Source organism: Phocoena sinus, chromosome 13, assembly GCF_008692025.1.
Source record: "Phocoena sinus isolate mPhoSin1 chromosome 13, mPhoSin1.pri, whole genome shotgun sequence".
Classification (NCBI taxonomy): domain Eukaryota; kingdom Metazoa; phylum Chordata; class Mammalia; order Artiodactyla; family Phocoenidae; genus Phocoena; species Phocoena sinus.
Genome location: NC_045775.1, coordinates 81,438,760 through 81,457,595, shown reverse-complemented (window position 1 = coordinate 81,457,595; position 18,836 = coordinate 81,438,760). Strand labels below are relative to the sequence as shown.

The window sequence follows — 18,836 nt, the reverse complement described above, 5'->3', positions numbered from 1 at the left end:
TGCTTTCAGCAGGTTTAAAGAGTACTTCCTGACAGTTTTCTTGAAATGTAAACACAACACAATGCTTGTTGCTTTGTTAATAATTTTCCAAACTAAGCATGACACAAAAGGCAAACCCAGGAAAAGGAAGAGACGGATAGATTTGACCGCATAAAATTCAAGATTCTTGTACATAAAAATATACCTTAAAAGGTATATCAGGGCTTCCCTGGTGGCGCAGTGGTTGTGAGTCCGCCTGCCGATGTAGGGGACGCGGGTTCATGCCCCGGTCCGGGAGGATCCCGCATGCCGCGGAGCGGCTGGGCCCGTGGGCCGTGGCCACTGGGCCTGCGCGTCCGGAGCCTGTGCTCCGCAATGGGAGAAGCCACGGCAGTGAGACGCCCGCGTACCACAAAAAAAAAAAAAAAAAAAAGGTATATCAAAGTAGGGAATGTTTGCAACAGCTCTTATAATTCAATAAGAAAAAGATGAATACTCCAAAGGAAAATGGGGCAAAGTATAGATTAGATGACTGTGCAAATGGACAAAAAAAAAGATGTAAAAAAAATTCAGCCTGCTTAATAATCAAAGAAACACAATGAGAACTTCCCTGGTGGCGCAGTGGTTAAGAATATGCCTGCCAATGCAGGGGACACGGGTTCGAGTACTGGTCCAGGAAGATCCCACATGCTGCGGAGCAAATAAGCCCATGCACCACAACTACTGAGCCTGCACTCTAGAGCCCGTGAGCCATATATACTGATGCCTGCGTGCCTAGAGCCCATGATCCGCAATAAGAGAAGCCACCGCAGTGAGAAGCCCATGCACCACAACAGAGTAGCCCCCGCTCACCACAACTAGAGAAGAGCCCACGCACAGAAACGAAGACCCAATGCAGCCAAAAATAAATAAATAAATTTATTAAAAAAAAAAAAGAAAGAAACGCAATGCGATACTGTTTATCACTTTGCCAAATTGGACTCAGAAGCCCAAAAAACAAAAAAGATGTTAAAAAAAATTCAACCTCCTTAATAAGCAAAGAAATACAACAAGATACCATTTATCACCTCCCAAATTGGCAAAGAATGAAAAAAATGATAAACCTGGTGTGCTGAGGAAGGAAGAGGGGCAGAGAAAAGATACAAACCCATACACAGCGCTGATCAGAGTATAAAGAAAAAAACAGCAGAACGAAGGCTCAGGATAAGTGCCAGGGAAAGAGAGTTAAGCGTGGGGAGAGATGGACTGAAGGCAGCTCTTTTCCTGTCATCCTAATTAGATTAGGTATTAACCTCTAAATAGCATATTTAAATAGCATCCCTTGAATTTTTCACTTTGAGACTCTGTCTATCAAGTCATCTCTTTTATATCATCTCTCACTCCTTTCCCACCTCCTAGCTTCTCTCTCCCAAACTTCCCCCAACTCATCACTTTTAGATATTATCTACTGCTGTTTATCACACCATGGCAGCTTTCTTACACCTGCCTTTCCTGCATACTGTTCTCATAATTGTATCTCATTTGGGAGCTAAATCTACATTCAGTATTTTTATTTTTATAATAATGTATGTTTTTTTAACTGCAGATCAAGTAGTACCCTCCAATTCCACATCCTTTCTTTTTTTAAATTAATTAATTTTTGGCTGCGTTGGGTCTTCGTTGCTGTGCGCAGGCTTTCTCTAGTTGTGGTGAGCTGGGGCTACTCTTCGTTGCGGTGTGCCGACTTCTCGTTGCGGTGGCTTCTCTTGTTGCAGAGCACCGGCTTAGTTGCTCATTGCTTAGTTGTTTCAGTAGTTGTGTCACATGGGCTCGGTAGTTGTGGCTCGTAGGCTCTAGATTGCAGGCTCTAGTTGTGGCGCACGGGCTTAGTTGCCCTGCGGCATGTGGGATCTTCCTGGACCAGGGCTTGAATCCGTGTCCCCTGCACTGGCAGGCGGGTTCTTAACCACTGTGCCACCAGGGAAGTCCTCCTCGTCCTTTCTAACACAACTTTGTGTTTTTCTGTAATTTACAAATTGCTTTATTTTTTCATTTGCTTGCTTTTCTTAAAAGTCTGACCAAGTCCTCTAACATCCTTCAACAGCTCTGCTATCTCCTTTTAATACAGTCTCCCCCAGGTTCAAATCCATCAGGTATTTTACCAGTTTTTTCATTTTCCCTGAGCCCTGGGGAGATCTCTCCTGGCCTCCTCTCCTCTCTAGTCTACACTGGCTGCTCCCCAGCCCTGTAGCACAGCTATCATCCTGGGGCTTCCCTTCTTCACCACCAGTTTTAGAATTCCCCCGTTTGTCTCCTGTGTTGGACTCTGTTTCCCAGATCCTTTCCTCTTTCTTGAGTTACTCTCTCACCTTAGTGGAACATGATTTTCCATAGCTTTCTGAATTTTTTGAGTGTTTGTAGGTCTGCACATGTCTTTATTCCGCCCTTGCACTTGACTGATGGTCTGGCTGGATGTATCAGTCAGGATGGGCTATGTTATGCTGAGGTAACAAACATCTCCAAAAATCTCAGTGTCTTAAAACAATAAAGCATTTTTTAAATAGCAGCTTTACTAAGATATAATTCACATACCATAAATTCAGTCTTGTAAACAGTACTGTTCAGGTTTTTAGTATATTCACAAGGTTGTGCAACTGTCATCACTATCTAATTCCAGAACATTTCATCACCCTGAAAAGAAACCTCATATTCATTAGCAGTCTCTTCCCGTTTCCCCCTTCCCATAGCCCCTGGAAACCATGAATCCACTTTGTCTCTATAGATTTGCTATTCTGACATTTCATATGAATGGAATCATATAATATGTGGCCTTTGTGTCTGGCTTCTTTCACTTAACATAATGTTTTCAAGGTTCATCCATTTTGTAACATGTATCAGTACAGTTGGCCACCCCGAATCCATGGGTTCCACATCCATGGATTCAACCAACTGCAGATGGAAAATATTAAAAAACAAAAATTCCATAAAGTTCCCAGAAGCAAAACTTGAATTTTCTGTGCATCAGCAACTATTTACATAACATTTACCTTGTATTAGGAATTATAAGTAATCTAGTGATGATTTAAAGTATTTGAGAGGATGTGTGTAGGTTATATGCAAATACTACACTGTTTTATGTAAAGGATTTGAGCATCTGTGGATTTTGGTATCCAAGGGGGGTCCTGGAACCAATCTGGATACCAGGTGACAACTGTACATCATTCCCTTTTATGAGCTGATAAATCCATTGTATGGATATACCACATTTTATTTATCCATTCATCAGTTGATGGACATTTAGGTTGCTAAAATTTTTGGGTTATTCTGAATAATGCTGCTGTGAACATTTGTGTACTCGTTATGTGTACATATGTTTTCAATTCTCTTGAGTATATATGTAGGAGTGGAATTGCTGGGTCATATGGTAACTCTATGCTTAACATTCTGAGGAGCTGCCAGACTGTTTTCCAAAGAGGTCGCACCATCTTACCATCCAATCAGCGATGTACAAGGGTTTCAATTTCTCCATGTACTTGCCAACACTTTTTATCACATTTTTTGTTGTCACCATTGATTTTTTTAGACATCCTAGCGGGTGTGACGTGGTAAAGATTTATTTTTCTTCTTGAACCACGCTTCTTGCCTTGGTGTCCCACTGTCAGTCAGTCAACCAACTGATCTGTCATCAATCAGTCAACACAGGATCCATTCCCTATATCCTGGCTGTGTTCTCTGAAGGATACAAAGAAGGTTAACACCCCCCACTTTAGGATCTACTCTCTCTTTACAAAACACAGAGGAAAGTTAACTCAAAGCAATCTATGGTCAGTACCAGAATTCTTACTGGGGCATCTGGGGTCTTTTAGGGTCTGAGTTATGTCTGCCTCTCCAACCTCATCTCTCTCCACTTATTGACCACCGCTTCCTAGCCACACTGTTCTTGCCACTTTTTTTTTTTTTTTTTAATATTCTAAAGCTGTTTTCTGCCCCAGAGCCTTTGTCTTTGCTGTTCCTTCTCCTGGAGAGCTTCTCACCCAGCGTCTACCATGCTACCGTATTCTCTTCCTTTGGTTTCAGCTTTAAGGTCACCTTCCCAGGGACACCCACCCCATCACCCAAGCCAAGGCTGGCTTGCTGTTCTACATGCTCAGATCACTATCCACTTTTCCTTATTGCATTAGGCATGGTGGGGAGTGGAGCTGTGAGGAGATTCTGAAGCCAGGCTGCCTGGTTCCAGTTCTGCCTTTGATACTTACTAGCTGTGTAACCTTAGGCAAAATACTTGACTTCTATGGATATGACTATAATAGAACCTAGAATATAAAGTCACTGAGAGGATTAAATGAAGTAGGTTATTTATGTTACTTAGAACTTGATTGGCATTCTCTAAATATCAGCCCTTACTATCACAATTATAAATTAAACAGTTTTTTTAAATTGAAGTATAGTTGATTTACAATGCTGTGTTTGTTTCTGGTGTACAGCAAAGTGATTCAGTTATACACACACACACACATATATGTATATATGTTCTTTTTCATATTCTTTTCCATTATAGTTTATTTAAAGATATTGAGTACAGTTCCCTGTGCCATACAGTAGGACCTTACTGTTTACTTTTTTTTTTGCGGTACACAGGCCTCTCACTTTTGTGGCCTCTCCCGTTGCGGAGCACAGGCTCCGGACGCACAGGCTCTGCTGCCATGGCTCACGGGCTTAGCCGCTCTGCAGCATGTGGGATCTTCCCGGACCGGGGAACGAACCCGTGTCCCCTGCATCGTCAGGCGGACTCTCAACCACTGCGCCACCAGGGAAGCCCCTGTTTACCTATTTTATATATAGTAGTTTGTATCTGCTAATCCCAAACTCCTAATTTATCCCTCTCCCCGCTTTCCCCTTTGGTAACCATGAGTTTGTTTTCTACGTCTGTAAGTCTGTTTTTTTAAAATTTATTTATTTTTTTATGGCTGTGTGGGGTCTTCGTTTCTGTGCGAGGGCTTTCTGTAGTTGCAGCGAGCGGTGGCCACTCTTCATCGTGGTGCGCGGGCCTCTCACTGTCAGGGCCTCTCTTGTTGCGGAGCACAGGCTCAGTAGTTGTGGCGCACGGGCTTTGTTACTCCGCGGCATGTGGGATCTTCCCCGACCAGGGCTTGAAACCGTGTCCCCTGCATTGGCAGGCGGATTCTCAACCACTGCGCCACCAGGGAAGCACGTGTAAGTCGGTTTCTTAAACAGTTATTTACATAGATTTGAAAAGAAGGCAACTATACTCCAATAAAAATTAATTAAAGAAAAGAAGAATGCCAGCCACCCGGCAAAGCAACAATGCGGGGAAGCGAGAACAGGGGCTGCAGGAGCCAGCCTCCTCCCTCGCCCTAGTTTTCCCTGCTGAAGATGCAAGAGGCCCGAACTCCGGACTCAGCGCTGTCTTGCCTGCGAGACCCGCTCGCGTTCTGGGCTCTTCTCTTCCTCCGCAGCTATATCCGTTCCGGGTTTTGCGGCTCACCGCCCCTCCCTTCCCAGGCTGTAATCCACTTCCGCGTTTTGTTCGGTGCCCGGGGCGCCGGGGCTTGGAGGCGGTAATGCGCAAGCGCACAGGAATCCGGCCAGGGCTGAGCGCGCGGCTGGAAGGTTGCGGGTGAGGGAAGGGTCGGCCCCGGCGGGGGTGGCGGGCCCGGGGTGGGGTCGAGGCCCGGGTCGGTGTGGGCGGGGGTCTCGGTGAGGACCTCCGGGCTCCCAGGGCGCGCGGGGACCGGGCGGCCTGTGTCGGACGGCCGTGTGGGGCCGGGGGCGGACTCGGGCCGCCGTGACGCGGGCGCTGTGCGGGGCCGGGGTGGGCGGGAGGCGGCTCCTCCTCGTCGTGAACTCTCGGTGACCTTGGCTAAGTCACTCCATCCCCCTGAGCCGGTGCCTCTGTCTGTAACGTGCGAATCACAAGCCCTGGCTACCAGCTGGGGCGGTTTTGAGGCTCGGTGGCTGGACCCCCGAAGGGTACCTGGAGCAGAGGGCGGTTCCCCAGGGACCACCCCGGCCTCAGTGAGGGAGAGGGGTCTGCCTCGCATAGCATTGTTACAGGTTTTGGGGAGGAGCTCTCACCTGTATATTTTTAAAACTCCAGAGCATTATGAAGTCGTTGCAAAACTTTTGTTTAACACAAACGAGACGTCAGGGGCTTCCGTGAGGCCCACGTTAAGCAGCTGTTCCTGGGATGCTCACGCTACTGCTGGAGACGGCTCTGGGAAGCTTTCGAGAATGGTGTGCAGCCGTAGAGACCCTTAGCTTCAGAATTATTAGTATTTGTAATTCCTCTTGTTTGCCAAAACCCATCCCACCCACGTAGGAAATTAGGGCGCTGGCCAAGCAAGTTTAGTATCTGCCTTGGTGAACATTGGAGTCCCTCGGCTTTGCAGTGGACCAAATTGTAGAGAGTGAGGGGGGAGGTGGTGCTATAGCCTTTTTTGGTGGTGGACTGGGATCTCAGGAACCCTCCCTACGTGGGCAAGGGTCTGTAGTGTGATGGATACTCAATGACGAATGCTAGAAGGTCACAAAAGTAAGAAGCCTGTTAGATGTTCTAGGTTGGAAGAAATTCTGAGCATTTGAATTGACTTAAACTGGAACTTTTCACTGCAGGTGACTAGCATGCAGGTACCCATTCTCTGACTTGCTGCCCCTCTTCTGACATGGCCCACCGCGGTGGGGAGAGGGACTTCCAGACGTCAGCACGGCGCATGGGCACCTCGCTGCTCTTCCAGCTTTCGGTGCATGAGCGGGAGCTGGACCTGGTGTTTCTGGATCATAGCTATGCCAAGCCGTGGAGTGCCCACCCAGATGCCAGTAGTGCCCGCCCCACCCGCATGCTCTTTGTTACTCCCCGGAGGCAGCACGAAAGTACCATGTGAGTTTGGGCTTCTCTCCTAAGGGTGGCCATTGCCCTAACTGGGCAGTGATCAGATGGTTGGAGATGAGAGCGGATTTTACTGTGGGAGATTGTAAAGGGGGGGTGGGGCTTGGATGTTTAATTCAGGCATCACTGTTAAACATCGTGAGGTTATCAGGCCTATATGTGGACACCTACATCAAGACATCTAATGAGTTAGGAAAGCAAGATGTTCAAAGGAAAGCAAACAACCTGTTGCACTTAGATAACAGGACTTGTCTGGGAAGAGGAATTGAAGAGGATTGTTTCAACTGTGAAGAAAAAGACTGAAGAGTTGACTTTTAAAAATTGCCACCTAGCATTAGACTCATTCATTTAGTCCAGTGATCTGGCTCCAACACTGGCAGCAATAACCTTTTTATGGTAATTCGATTTGCTTTTCCTGGCTTCACCTGGAAAGTTGAGGAGCATATGCCCAAGACCTTGCTTTCTCTCTTAGCTTGTTACAGAACTGTCACCATGGGTTGATCTTAACCCTTCCTAGGTCTGGTTACATATGCAGCCCGCCTGCATTATAGGGTAAGGACTTTTTTAATAAATCTACCATGTAATATGTGATAGAATTACATTTGGCCTAAATAAACTCATTTAGCAGTTCTTTTGACCTTTAAGGTGTTCTGATTACTGGTGTTTCAAGATTTGTTGATATATTCTATTTTGATGCTTAAATCATGCCTTTAATAATTTTATAAACTTTTATTGGGAAGAGGTTTTTTTGTTTGTTTGTCTTAATCTGACCTGATGTTTACTCTTTCCCCTGGCACAGGTTTTAGGTTTGTTGGAGAATAGAGATCTCGTGTTTTGCTCTTTAAGATCCCCCAGTGAGCCTTAATGAGCTAGAAGTACCAGGATGTGTGTGTTCAACACGTGTAGAATAGTGGTTTTTACTTCTTTTCCCAGTGAGGGCAGCATTTTGTTGGCCTGCTTTGAATGTACAGGGCATGGGGTCTGTGACTTTAGGGAATAATCCAGCATAATCCTGATGCTTCTGGCCTAGGGCATAACTGAAGAGCTCTTTTAAATAGAATTTGAGGTCTTTCTCTTAGTTATGTAATAGCTTCTTGATATTGAGACTCCTGTGTTCATATCTCATGATATTTTCTTAAAGTGAGATTTTGTGGATTTGGTCATTTCAGTACTCAGAAAATTATGTCCCTTTATAGACTGGCTCCACATATTGGCCCTGAAAGTGGGAGTTTGGCATGTTTTAGGAACTCTTTTTAGGCCATTGGGTCCAGAATGTGGTTACAATGGGGGTGTAAGTGGGAGCTAAGGGAGAAGTTGGCAGAGGCTACCTCATGTAGGAATTTGATTCTAAGAGTTGGTAAGAAGTCATTGAAGGATTTTAAGCTAGAGATTGGATTTTTATTTGAAAAGATCACTCTGAGTTTTTGTTGAATAGATTATAGTGCAGGAGTATAGTAGATAAGACCTGCTAGGAGACCATTGCAGTGGTTGGGGCCAGAGATCATGAGCCTGATGGAGCAGGAATAGTACAGGTGGAGAAAAACGGTTGGCCTTGAGGTGTATTTTGTAGGTCCATCCAACATGCCCTGCTGTAGTGAATTGGAAGGAGTAGCCAGGGTTAAGGGGAAAGGCAAAATTAGGATGACTCTTAGATTTCTGGCTTGAGCAGCTGGGTGGTGCCATGAGTTGGGGAAGGCTTGGGGAAGATGTGGTTGGAATGGTGAAATCAGGAGTTCTATTTTAGGAATACAAGTCTTAAGTATCTTGTCCAGTGTCTGGTCCACAGAAGATAATCAGCTCTTTCACCCACCACCAAATCTAGCTGCACATTATTTCACTTCATTTCATAATGGTGTAATTATTCCAGCCATTGGGAATGGATACAATAACATCATTGAGGTCAAAAAGTTAAAGTGATGTTCGGTAGATAGCCAGTGGGCCAGTTTGATTGACATCGGATTTTGGGTGACAGAGTTGGTGCAGTGAAGGACCCTCATGGCACTAGGATTTCTTTAACATTTTAAAATATGAAAGATCCTTCAGGTATCCACTTATGTTTGTTTCTGTTGTAGGCTCCTTACAGAGTGAGTAAGCTAAGGCGTCTGCATTCCAGGTGGTCTGTCTTAGACAATCATAGACTTTTATAGCATATCATTAACTACCAGTTGACTTGCTAAGGAAAGGGCAAGTTTGTATGAATTTATTTAAAACTCTAGACCAACACCGCCCGACAGAACTCTGTAGTGATAGAAATGTTCTATATCTGTTCTGTCCAACATGGTAGCCTTAGGCAGATATGTCTGTTGAGCACTTGAAATGTGGCTTGTGTGACTGAGGAACTGAATTTTTAATTCTCTTTATTTATTTATTTATTTAGGCCACGCCGCACAGCTTCAGGATCTTAGTTCCCCAACCAGAAACTGAACCCAGGCCCTCGGCAGTGAAAGTGCAGAGTCCTAACCACTGGACCACCAGGGAATTCCCTCTAATTTTTATTAATTTAAATAGTTCCACGTGGCTTATACCTACTGTATTGGAAAGCACGTTTAGGCAATCAACTATATGCTTAGGGAATATATTTGTCCTTTTAAAAAAAATAGCTCTTTGTCATTTTTGCATAGGTTCATTTTAAAACAACTTTGTGTTCCCCCAGCACATACCAGCATGTCAGAGGGCAGAGATCTAGACAAGCGTGGGAAAGATGACTTTGGTTCATAATTTTCTTGTGGATATAATATGCTTATGCATACTTTAAAGCTGATTAGGGACTTCCCTGGCGGTCCAGTTGTTAAGACTCCCCGCTTCCAATGCAGGAGGCGCGGGTTCGATCCCTGATCGGGGAACTAAGATGCCGCACGGCGCAGCCAAAACAAATAAATAAATAAAAGCTGATTATATTAAAGAGACATTTTTGGCAACCAGATGATCGTTAAATACCTGTGTTGTGTGAAGTACGTGTGGCTGGTCCTATTTCCTCACTTCTTTACAGCGAGTCAGATGTCCCAATAGATGTGGAGACAGTCACGTCAACCCCTGTGCCACTTTATGACAATCAGAAGGCACGCAGCGTGATGAATGAGTGTGAACGGCATGTCATCTTCGCCAGGACCGATGCGGATGCACCTCCCCCTCCAGAGGACTGGGAGGAGCATGTCAACAGGTAGGCTGCTTCTGAGAGGACCGGGCACTCCAGGGTTAGTAGTCACCGCACTGTAAATGTGTATCATTTTCACTGAAACATATTTATTAGGAGCTTATTTCATCTGTAGCCACATGAGTCAGAACGTTCTCCTGTCTCTGCATGATAACTCTCAGCTCTCTGTGCAGTGAGCTTCTTGGGAGGAGAGCTTGTGTCTCAGCCATCTTTCCATCCCTGACACCTAGGACATTGCCTGGCACATAGTAGGCATATAGTAAATGTTGACTGAACAAATAAATGAGTTAAATTTGATAGGTATGACTTGCTCTCTAGCATATATAATACATGTTATGTTATGTACTAACATACGTGTATGTCTGAGTTACCCAGATTGCTAGAAAAAGAAACCCTGTTAAATAAATGTCCATTTGTATGACACTGTATTTACATTGTCTGTAATTAGGGTAGTGAAAACGTTCTGGGGTCGTACAAAAAGCTAACAGATGTTTGATTTGAGTGGCTTTTAAAAATAGATTTGTAGGGCTTCCCTGGTGGCGCAGTGGTTGAGAGTCTGCCTGCCGATGCAGGGGACACAGGTTCGTGCCCCAGTCTGGGAAGATCCCGCATGCCGCGGAGCAGCTGGGCCCATGAGCCGTGGCCGCTGAGCCTCCGCTTCCGGAGCCTGTGCTCCGCAACGGGAGTGGCCACGACAGTGAGAGGCCCGCGTACCGCAAAAAAAAAAAAAAAAAAAAAAAATAGATTTGTAGTCCGTGGTTTTGGGGGAACACTTCACCCCACTTTGATGAGTTTGCTGCCTAGTTTTATTCTCTTACAGCCTACTCACCGTGGGGACTCAGCACTCCTCTTTAGGTCATTTGTTGTTCATTTGGCAGATACTTATTTATCTTTTATTTATTACATAAAACTTTATGAAGATAGAATTTACGTACCATACAATTCACCTATTTAATGTGTACAATCAGTGGTTTTTAGGATATTCATCCCCACAGTCAATTTGATGAACATTTTCCTTAACCCCAAAAGAAACTCCAAAGCCATTAGCAGTCACTTCCCATTTCCTCCCAACCCCTCCAGCGCCTAGCAACCACCAGTCTACTTTCTGTCTCTGAATTTGCCTTTTCCGAACATTTTATATAGATGGAATCATACAGAACATGGTCTTTTGTGACTGGATTCTTTCACTTAGCATAATGTTTTCAAGATTCATCCGTGTTGATGCATGTGTCAATATTTCATTCCCTTTTAATGCTGAATGATATTCTATGGTATGGATGTACCACATTTTGTTTATCCATTCATCTGTTGATGGATATTTGGGTTGCTAACACTTTTTGGCTATTACGAATGATGTCACTTTGAATGTTCATATACTTGTTTTTTAAAAAATAAATTTATTTTTATTTATTTATTTATTTTTGGCTGCATTGGGCCTTCGTTGCTGCCGCGGGCTTTCTCTAGTTGTGGTGAGCGGGGGCTACTCTTCGTTGCGGTGTGTGGGCTTCTCATTGTGCTGGCTTCTCTTGTTGTGGAGCACGGACCCTAGGCAAACGGGCTCAGTAGTTGTGGCTCGAGGGCTCTAGAGCTCAGGCTCAGTAGTCGTGGTGCATAGGCTTAGTTGCTCCGCAGCGTGTGGGATCTTCCTGGACCAGGGCTCGAACCCGTGTCCCCTGCATTGACAGATGGATTCTTAACTACTGGCCCACCAGGGAAGTCCCCATATACTTGTTTTTGTGTGGACATACGTTTTTCATTTCTCTTGCATATGTACCTAGGAGTGGAATTACTGGATCATATGATTACTCTGTCTAACTTGTGAGGAATTTTCAGATTGTTCTCCAAAAGGGCTACATCATTTTACATTCCCACCAGCGGTGTATGAGAGTTCCAGTTTCTCCACATCTTTGGCAACACTTGTTTTTAATCTGTCTTTTTCTTATTATGACCATTCTAGTGGGTATGAAGTGACATCTCATTGTGGTTTTAATTTGCATTTCCCTCATGGCTCTCTCTATATGTATTTACCTACTAAGGGAGTGTTAAGATCTTTATATCAGGGTTTGGTAAGTGGTAAACTTGCCATAATGTTGGAGAGCTCTTACTTTATAATAATGGAAGAAAAAGAAGTAATTTGATAGGAGGAAGGGTAGGAAAGTTTGAGGCTAATTGGCATGGTTTATGAGTTTGGCTGGAAGCAGGGAATGAGACTGAGCTGGTGTGCTTATGTGATCAGGATAGTAGCTGTTGAAGGAGGAGCAGTTCTGCACCTTGACTGAAGAGCTTTTGCAGAAGTTGTTCGGGGTCTTGAATTGGAATTAACATTGTGCCCTAAGAAGCGGAAATGCTCTCTAGAGCTTCAGATAAAGAGGAAAACTGCTGTGAATGAAGATCAGCTACTAGAGTATTACTGGAGTCAGTGAATTCAGGAAAGTAGTTTATCACCATTGTTACAGTTAATAATACTAAAAATACTGACAATGGTAGTAACAAAAAAGAACTACCATTTGTTGAGTGCTTTCTAGGTGCCAGGCATTGTGCCAAGCGCTTCATATGCATTCTCTCTTTTAAATCTCACAACTCTCCTAGGCATATCCCTTCTTCATCTCTGTTTTACAAATGAAGAAACCGAGCTCAGGGAGTTGGAGAAACCTTAGGAAGTAGTGGAGCAAGGATTTGTTTAAAGCGAGCAGTCTGACTCTGGAGCCCAGTGTTCTCAACTACTATACCTTCTCTTTAAGGGTAGTAAAAAGAGAGACCAGTTAGTTATGGCTGAACAAGGTGGCCTCACACTTATGTGTCCTTTATGGTGTTGGTTGCCTTGTCCTCAGTTTGCAGTTCCAGAAACTGCATGGGAGAATTGCATGAATTTTTCGATCAGTTTGCCCATGGTCATGATCAGAAGGTTTTGGGGGACTCTTCATGTTTACCAGAGTCATCAGAGACTTAATAATACATATGAATACCAGTTTCTTAATTTATAAGGAGAGATACAACTGCAAGGCAGATGAGACACTGGGGTGGCCTGGCCCAGAGCATTGATTCTCAGTAGGAGAATCTGGGAAGCTATTCTGTTCGCGCAGTGGATGGCGAGTGGACAGTCTGCACGGGAGGTGCCCTCCTTCAACAAGGTAGCTGGATGCACCCATCTTTCCTCGAAGCAAGACGGGCCCACAGAGTTAGGCCAGGGCACACCTCCACCTGCCCAGTCCTGCAGAGAAACACTGACAGATTCTAATCTTTGGCTTGTCTTTCTCCATGTGGACCTCCATCCCTGTGTTATGACATTGCCACAGATTGATATGATTAATTAGCGCTCAGTTTATCTCAGATTATTTGTCTTTTAGTGTCTGATGAGATTTTGGAGGCGTCCTTCTCCCATTAGCAACAGGCTTACAAACCATCTCTTCAGGTAGGTTACTTTTACACACAGTTAATTTCATTATTTGATGGTACTTACTGACTTCAATTTCAGAGGTCACCACTTTATGACCTTGTCCCCAAGTTCTGGATCTGTAGCCTGTTTGGAGGTTGCAGTTAGTTCTCTCTGCTTGATTGTAATCATCTTGTTGCCATTCTTTCCCTTGATTTGATTGTTAAATTGCTGCTTCTTTTCTTCCTGTATAAAATCATGTAAAATTACAGTTTCCCACATCTAGAACTCATGGACTATATAGGACAGCTCCCTAGAAATCTGTTTTTCCTCAGAGAGATTACTGACCTCTCTTATCAGTGGATTCAGAAACTTAATTTTCTTTTTTAGTGCCCTATTTCACCCTCTTGAATTATTTTAGTAGCAACTGCCTTCAGATAACTTTCTATGTTTAGAAAATGAAGGCCCCCCCACCCAGCCCAAACTGACTCTGAGTTTCTCTAGTAATGCCTGATATTTCATGAAACAGTTTAATATCCCTCTCTTCTTGATATAATTGTCTAGATCAGGGGTTGGCAAACTGGCCTATGCGCCAAATCCGGCCCATTGCTTATTTTTGTATGGCCCATGAGCTAGGAATGGTTTTTACATTTTTAAGTGGTTGAAAAAAAATTTTTAAAAGACACAAGAAATTCAAATTTCAGTGTCCATAAATACAGTTTTATTGGAACACAGTCATGCCCACTCATTTAGGTATTGTCTGTAGCCGCTTTTGCACTACAGCTGCGGAGTTGCATAGCTGTGATGGAAACCATGTGGCACACAAACTCTAAAATATTTACTATCCAGTCCGTTATAGAAGAAGTTTGCCGACCTCTGGTCTAGATTGCATTCTTGTGTCTGCATGCCAAAATCGTGTGACCTGGAGAATCTTTGAAAATGTTATACATTTGCTGGTGTAGTAATGTTGTCCCCAAGAAGTTGGACCAGCCTTTCCCCCCAGATGTTTGTCAAATGCCAAGTTTAATTAGATGAACAGCTTTTCAAAGACATTTAACAAAATACTGCTGACATATGATACTTTGGGGCATTGCTCTCAAATGGATTTTAGGACGTTGTCAACATTTCAGTAAAAGAATCTAGTGTCCTAAAGCAGGTTGTCTTATCTTAGAAATCAGAACTTCTGAATTCAATTGAAAAAAATTCTTCTTTTCTAAATTTGCTCTAATTATGTCTCTCAGTATTGTATGTATCTATATGTTAATCTCAAATGGATGTTTGAAATTTTGAGTTCAAGATCTTTGAGTTGTTTATTTTCCCTCCCTCTCCCTTCCTCTCTCCCTGCCTCCCTCTGTCCCTGTCATTCCTCTCTTCCTTTCTCCTGGTGTTTAAGCAAAGAATTTTATAATCTGAAAAAGTAAGTGTGACCTTTTTCTTCTCTCTGATGTTCTTTCTCTTTCTCTGCTTGCCTTCTGGTTTAAAAAAAAAATCCTTTAGACATTTTAATATTGAATTAGTATCAGAGAAAGAATCACCTTTGAAAATATCAGGTTCTGGGACTGATGTGACTTTTTGGCTGCTTTGGATAAGAGGAGCCAGAAGCCAGAATGTCATTCGGGTTCAGTGGGAGCGTGGAGAACATTAGTCTCTGATCTCATCTAAGCAATGGAGAGAAGGCATTTTTGCACTCATGAAAATTGAATAGGTTTAGGTGGGGGGAGCGTGTTGACTCACCACAGTTCCCATCAGCTATTTGACTGTTTAGACTTGTATTTAAAATTCTGTCTCCTGTTTTTAAATTTTTCCTTAATTATATCTTTTGCATGCTCTTAATCTTGGGTTAGATCATTTTTTTCTGCCCACTTAATTTTCCAGCCTCCCACGAAACTGGCAAAATATAGAGAACGTGTTTCAGTTCTTGGAATCACTTTGTTATATATCCAGCAACAATCCTAAGAACTTTTTCTGGGGATTTTAGATTCTCAACATTGTGGTTTTTCAATTTAATTTCAGCTGACATTGGTGTATGGTAGTAATTTCTAAATAGCTTGTAGTCCCCCTCCCATTTTGTTCACATCATTTTCCTTGCTCCTGTCATTTCGGATTTCACGATGAATATAAAGTAAGAAAAACAAATAGAGAAAACATCCTGTTGTATAATAAAGAACAGGATAATTTTGGAAACACTGTCGGTACCTCATAAATAAAAATTATACCTCATTCTCTGTCCTTGGGATTAAGGTTTGCAACATGATCAATGGGCTTTGAGAAAGGTCAAGAGATTATTGAACATGAAGAAATTGTATTCATTGTTTAACCTGTTTGATTATCACTGAGCATTGCTGCTGGGGGTAAGGCTGCAGTATAATTACTGCTTTCAAGATGTCACAGGTTCTTTATACATATTATTTTCACAGAACTGAAATTCAAAAATTTTAACACGTCTTTCATTTCCACTTCAAGAGATTTATCCTTCAGAGATACTTGCACAACCATGTAAAAATATGGATAGAATAGGGCTTCCCTGGTGGCGCAGTGGTTGAGAGTCCGCCTGCCGATGCAGGGGACGCGGGTTCGTGCCCCGGTCCGAGAAGATCCCACATGCCGCGGAGCGGCTGGGCCCGTGAGCCATGGCCGCTGAGCCTGCGCGTCCGGAGCCTGTGCTCCGCAACGGGAGAGGCCACAACAGTGAGAGGCCCGCATACCGCAAAAAAAAAAAAAAAAAAAAATATGGATAGAATAGATGTGTGTTTGAGTGTATTGGGGAGAGGAGGGATGGTCACTGTGACTGTTTATAATAGCAATAAAAGGGACGCAACCTAAATGCCAACCAGTAGGGTAGAGCCAGCCATTAAAAGCAAAGAAGTTTATTAAAATGGAAATATCCATGTATCTCCAGAGAGCTTTTTTTTTTTTTTTTTTTTTTTAAACGGTACATGGGCCTCTCACTGTTGTGGCCTCTCCCATTGCAGAGCACAGACTCCGGACGCACAGGCTCAGCGGCCATGGCTCACGGGCCCAGCCGCTCCGCAGCATGTGGGATCTTCCCGGACCGGGGCACAAACCCGTGTCCCCTGCATCGGCAGGCGGACTATCAACCACTGCGCCACCAGGGAAGCCCCAGAGAGCTTTTTATAACCACTTGTGGACATCCTCTGTCTCCTCCCACCACCACCAAATCCCCAAGCCCATCCAAGAATCACTGTACATATGAGACGTGCTACTCATGTTAGTGTGTCGTACATTTAAATAATGTGAAGGAAAATGAGATTATGAACCAGTGGGCTGGAAGATGCTGGTTCCCAGAAACCTTCCTGGTCCCAAAGTATCCTGAGTCCCAACTTGGAGTAAAAGCTTCTACTCCCCTACCTCCCAAATCCAGAATCTCTCTGAATATCAAGGCACAACAAAAACTGACTAGATCCTAATGAAGTAGCAGAACTTAAGCCAAGAGAGCTATGGGAAGATAAGAAAAAGGACAATTCCAGGAAAGCTAAGACTGCTTCTAGTATGCCACAAGGGGTTATAAAAGGATGGGAGGCTTTGGAGGTTAAGGCGGATTGAGCTTTGGCAAGAAAGCTACTACAGGTAGAGGGTACCCCTGAAGAATTCTGTGATCCTGGACTTCAGCTTGCTCCCATCAGTAGTCATAGTTACCTGAGCTTTTTACTGTTAGAAGGAACCGTAAAGATCATCTAGTCCATCTCTTTTACAGTCAAGGAGACTGAGGGCACACAGCCAGCTCCTGGCTCACAGCTAGTGTTCTCCTGGACTGTGTATCTGTGGTAAATTGGCAAACTGGAGACGCGGTAGGCGGAGATTTTATTTTACAGAAGGAAAGGATAGTGGGATAACTGTGCAATGTGCATAACAAAGGGTAATTTGCCTTCCACCTTCATGTTTACTGGGCCATGTTGTTAGAGAGATGACCTGTAGAAAAGAGGGTGTCTGGTTGGTGGGTTATGATGGGAAAGATGCTAGTCTGTTATAAAGTAAGAGAAATGGAGATTGCTGAAGCTGTTTGAAGCAACTTCCTTGCGGTTCAGGCACCCTGTATAGTGAAGGGCTCAATTTACAGTTGGCCCACATGGTGTATCCGTGTTCCTCTGCTGCTCAGGACCCAGGCGCTTCTGTGGTAGGGAGTGAGAGGGTTTGAATTTGTACTCCACTATTTACAGGATTTAGAACGTAGTATGCATACAATTCATCTGTTTCTTTATTCAGCACATGTTCAAGTCCCTACTCTGTGTCAGACACTGCTTTATGTGCTGGGGATGTAGCACTTAAAATGGACAACAATCTCGGCCATCTTGGCCTTTACATTCTAGCAGAGGAGGACAAACCAAGCAAATAAATAAAATGGATACAATGTGAGGTGGTGGTATGGCTGGAAGGGGGGATAGGGAATCCCAGGGTGGGAGTGAGGTGTCGGCAGTTTTAAGTACAGGTGAGTCAGGGAAAGCCTCAGTAGGTGACATTTGAACAAGGACCTGGAGATTGGAGAGGGAGCCATTGTTTCAGGTAAGGGGAATGGATGGTTAGGGCCCAGTCTGCTGTGAGAACATGCAGGATGTGCATGGGGGAGGGGGCAATGTGGGGAAGCACAGTAAGCTGGGGACAGTCATGGAGGATGAGGTTGGAGAGGCAGGGTGGGTCCAGACAGCCCATTGCAAGGACTTGGGCTTTCAGCTGATTGAAATGGGGCCATTGAAGGGTTTGAGCCGAGTGACATGATCTGATTTAGGTTTTTGATTGATTTTTTTCCAAAATTGGTTTTCCAAAAGGTGGTACTAATTTATATTTCCATCAGCAAAGTTTCCAGGGATCTATTTTCTTACACCCGCACAACAGTGTACTACTGAACTTCTTATGACTACATTTTTTAAAAAATTAATTTATTTTATTTTTGGCTGCATTGGGTCTTCGCTGCTACGCGTGGGCTTTCTCTAGTTGTGGTGAGCGGGGACTGCTCTTCGTTGCGGTGCCTGGGCTTCTCATTGCGGTGGCTTTTCTTTGTTGCGGAGCACGGGCTCTAGGTGCGCGGGCTTCAGTAGTTGTGGTTCACGGGCCTAGTTGCTCCGCAGCATATGGGATCTTCCCGGACCAGGGCTCGAACCCGTGTCCCCTGCATTGGTAGGCGGATTCTTAACCACTGCACCACCAGGGAAGTCCCTACATTTATTTATTAATATTTATTTATTTATTTATTTGGCATCAGGTCTTAGCTGCAGCACCAGGTTCTTCGTTGTGGTGTGTGGACTTCTCTCTAGTTGTGGCACACAGGCTCTAGAGCGTGTGGGCTCAGTAGTTGCAGCGTGCGGGTTCTGTAGTTGGTGGCGCGCAGGCTCTAGAGCACAGGCTTAGTTGCCCCATGGCATGTGGGATCTTATTTCCCCGACCAGGGATCGAACCCACATCCCCTGCATTGGAAGGCAGATTCTTAA

The 18,836-nt window shown here is 44.1% G+C and overlaps 1 protein-coding gene across 11 annotated transcripts in view; it reads left to right on the top strand.

Moving 5' to 3' along the window:
- The first annotated feature begins 5,535 nt into the window (after positions 1–5,535).
- KANSL3 (KAT8 regulatory NSL complex subunit 3) overlaps positions 5,536–18,836 on the top strand; it is a 68,119-nt gene continuing 54,818 nt past the window's right edge. For 8 of the 11 annotated variants that reach the window (XR_004352816.1, XR_004352815.1, XR_004352814.1 and 5 more), the window contains exons 1-3: positions 5,536–5,596; positions 6,592–6,856; positions 9,855–10,025. Coding sequence is in view for 8 of the 11 variants with exons in the window: in XM_032652656.1 (XP_032508547.1) it covers positions 6,642–6,856; positions 9,855–10,025 (386 nt within the window). In the remaining 3 variants the exon portion in view is untranslated. Of the gene's footprint in view, positions 5,597–5,916; positions 6,214–6,591; positions 6,857–9,854; positions 10,026–13,366; positions 13,432–18,836 lie in introns of those variants that run through there. The other 3 variants (XM_032652658.1, XM_032652657.1, XM_032652653.1) reach the window with 3 other exon arrangements.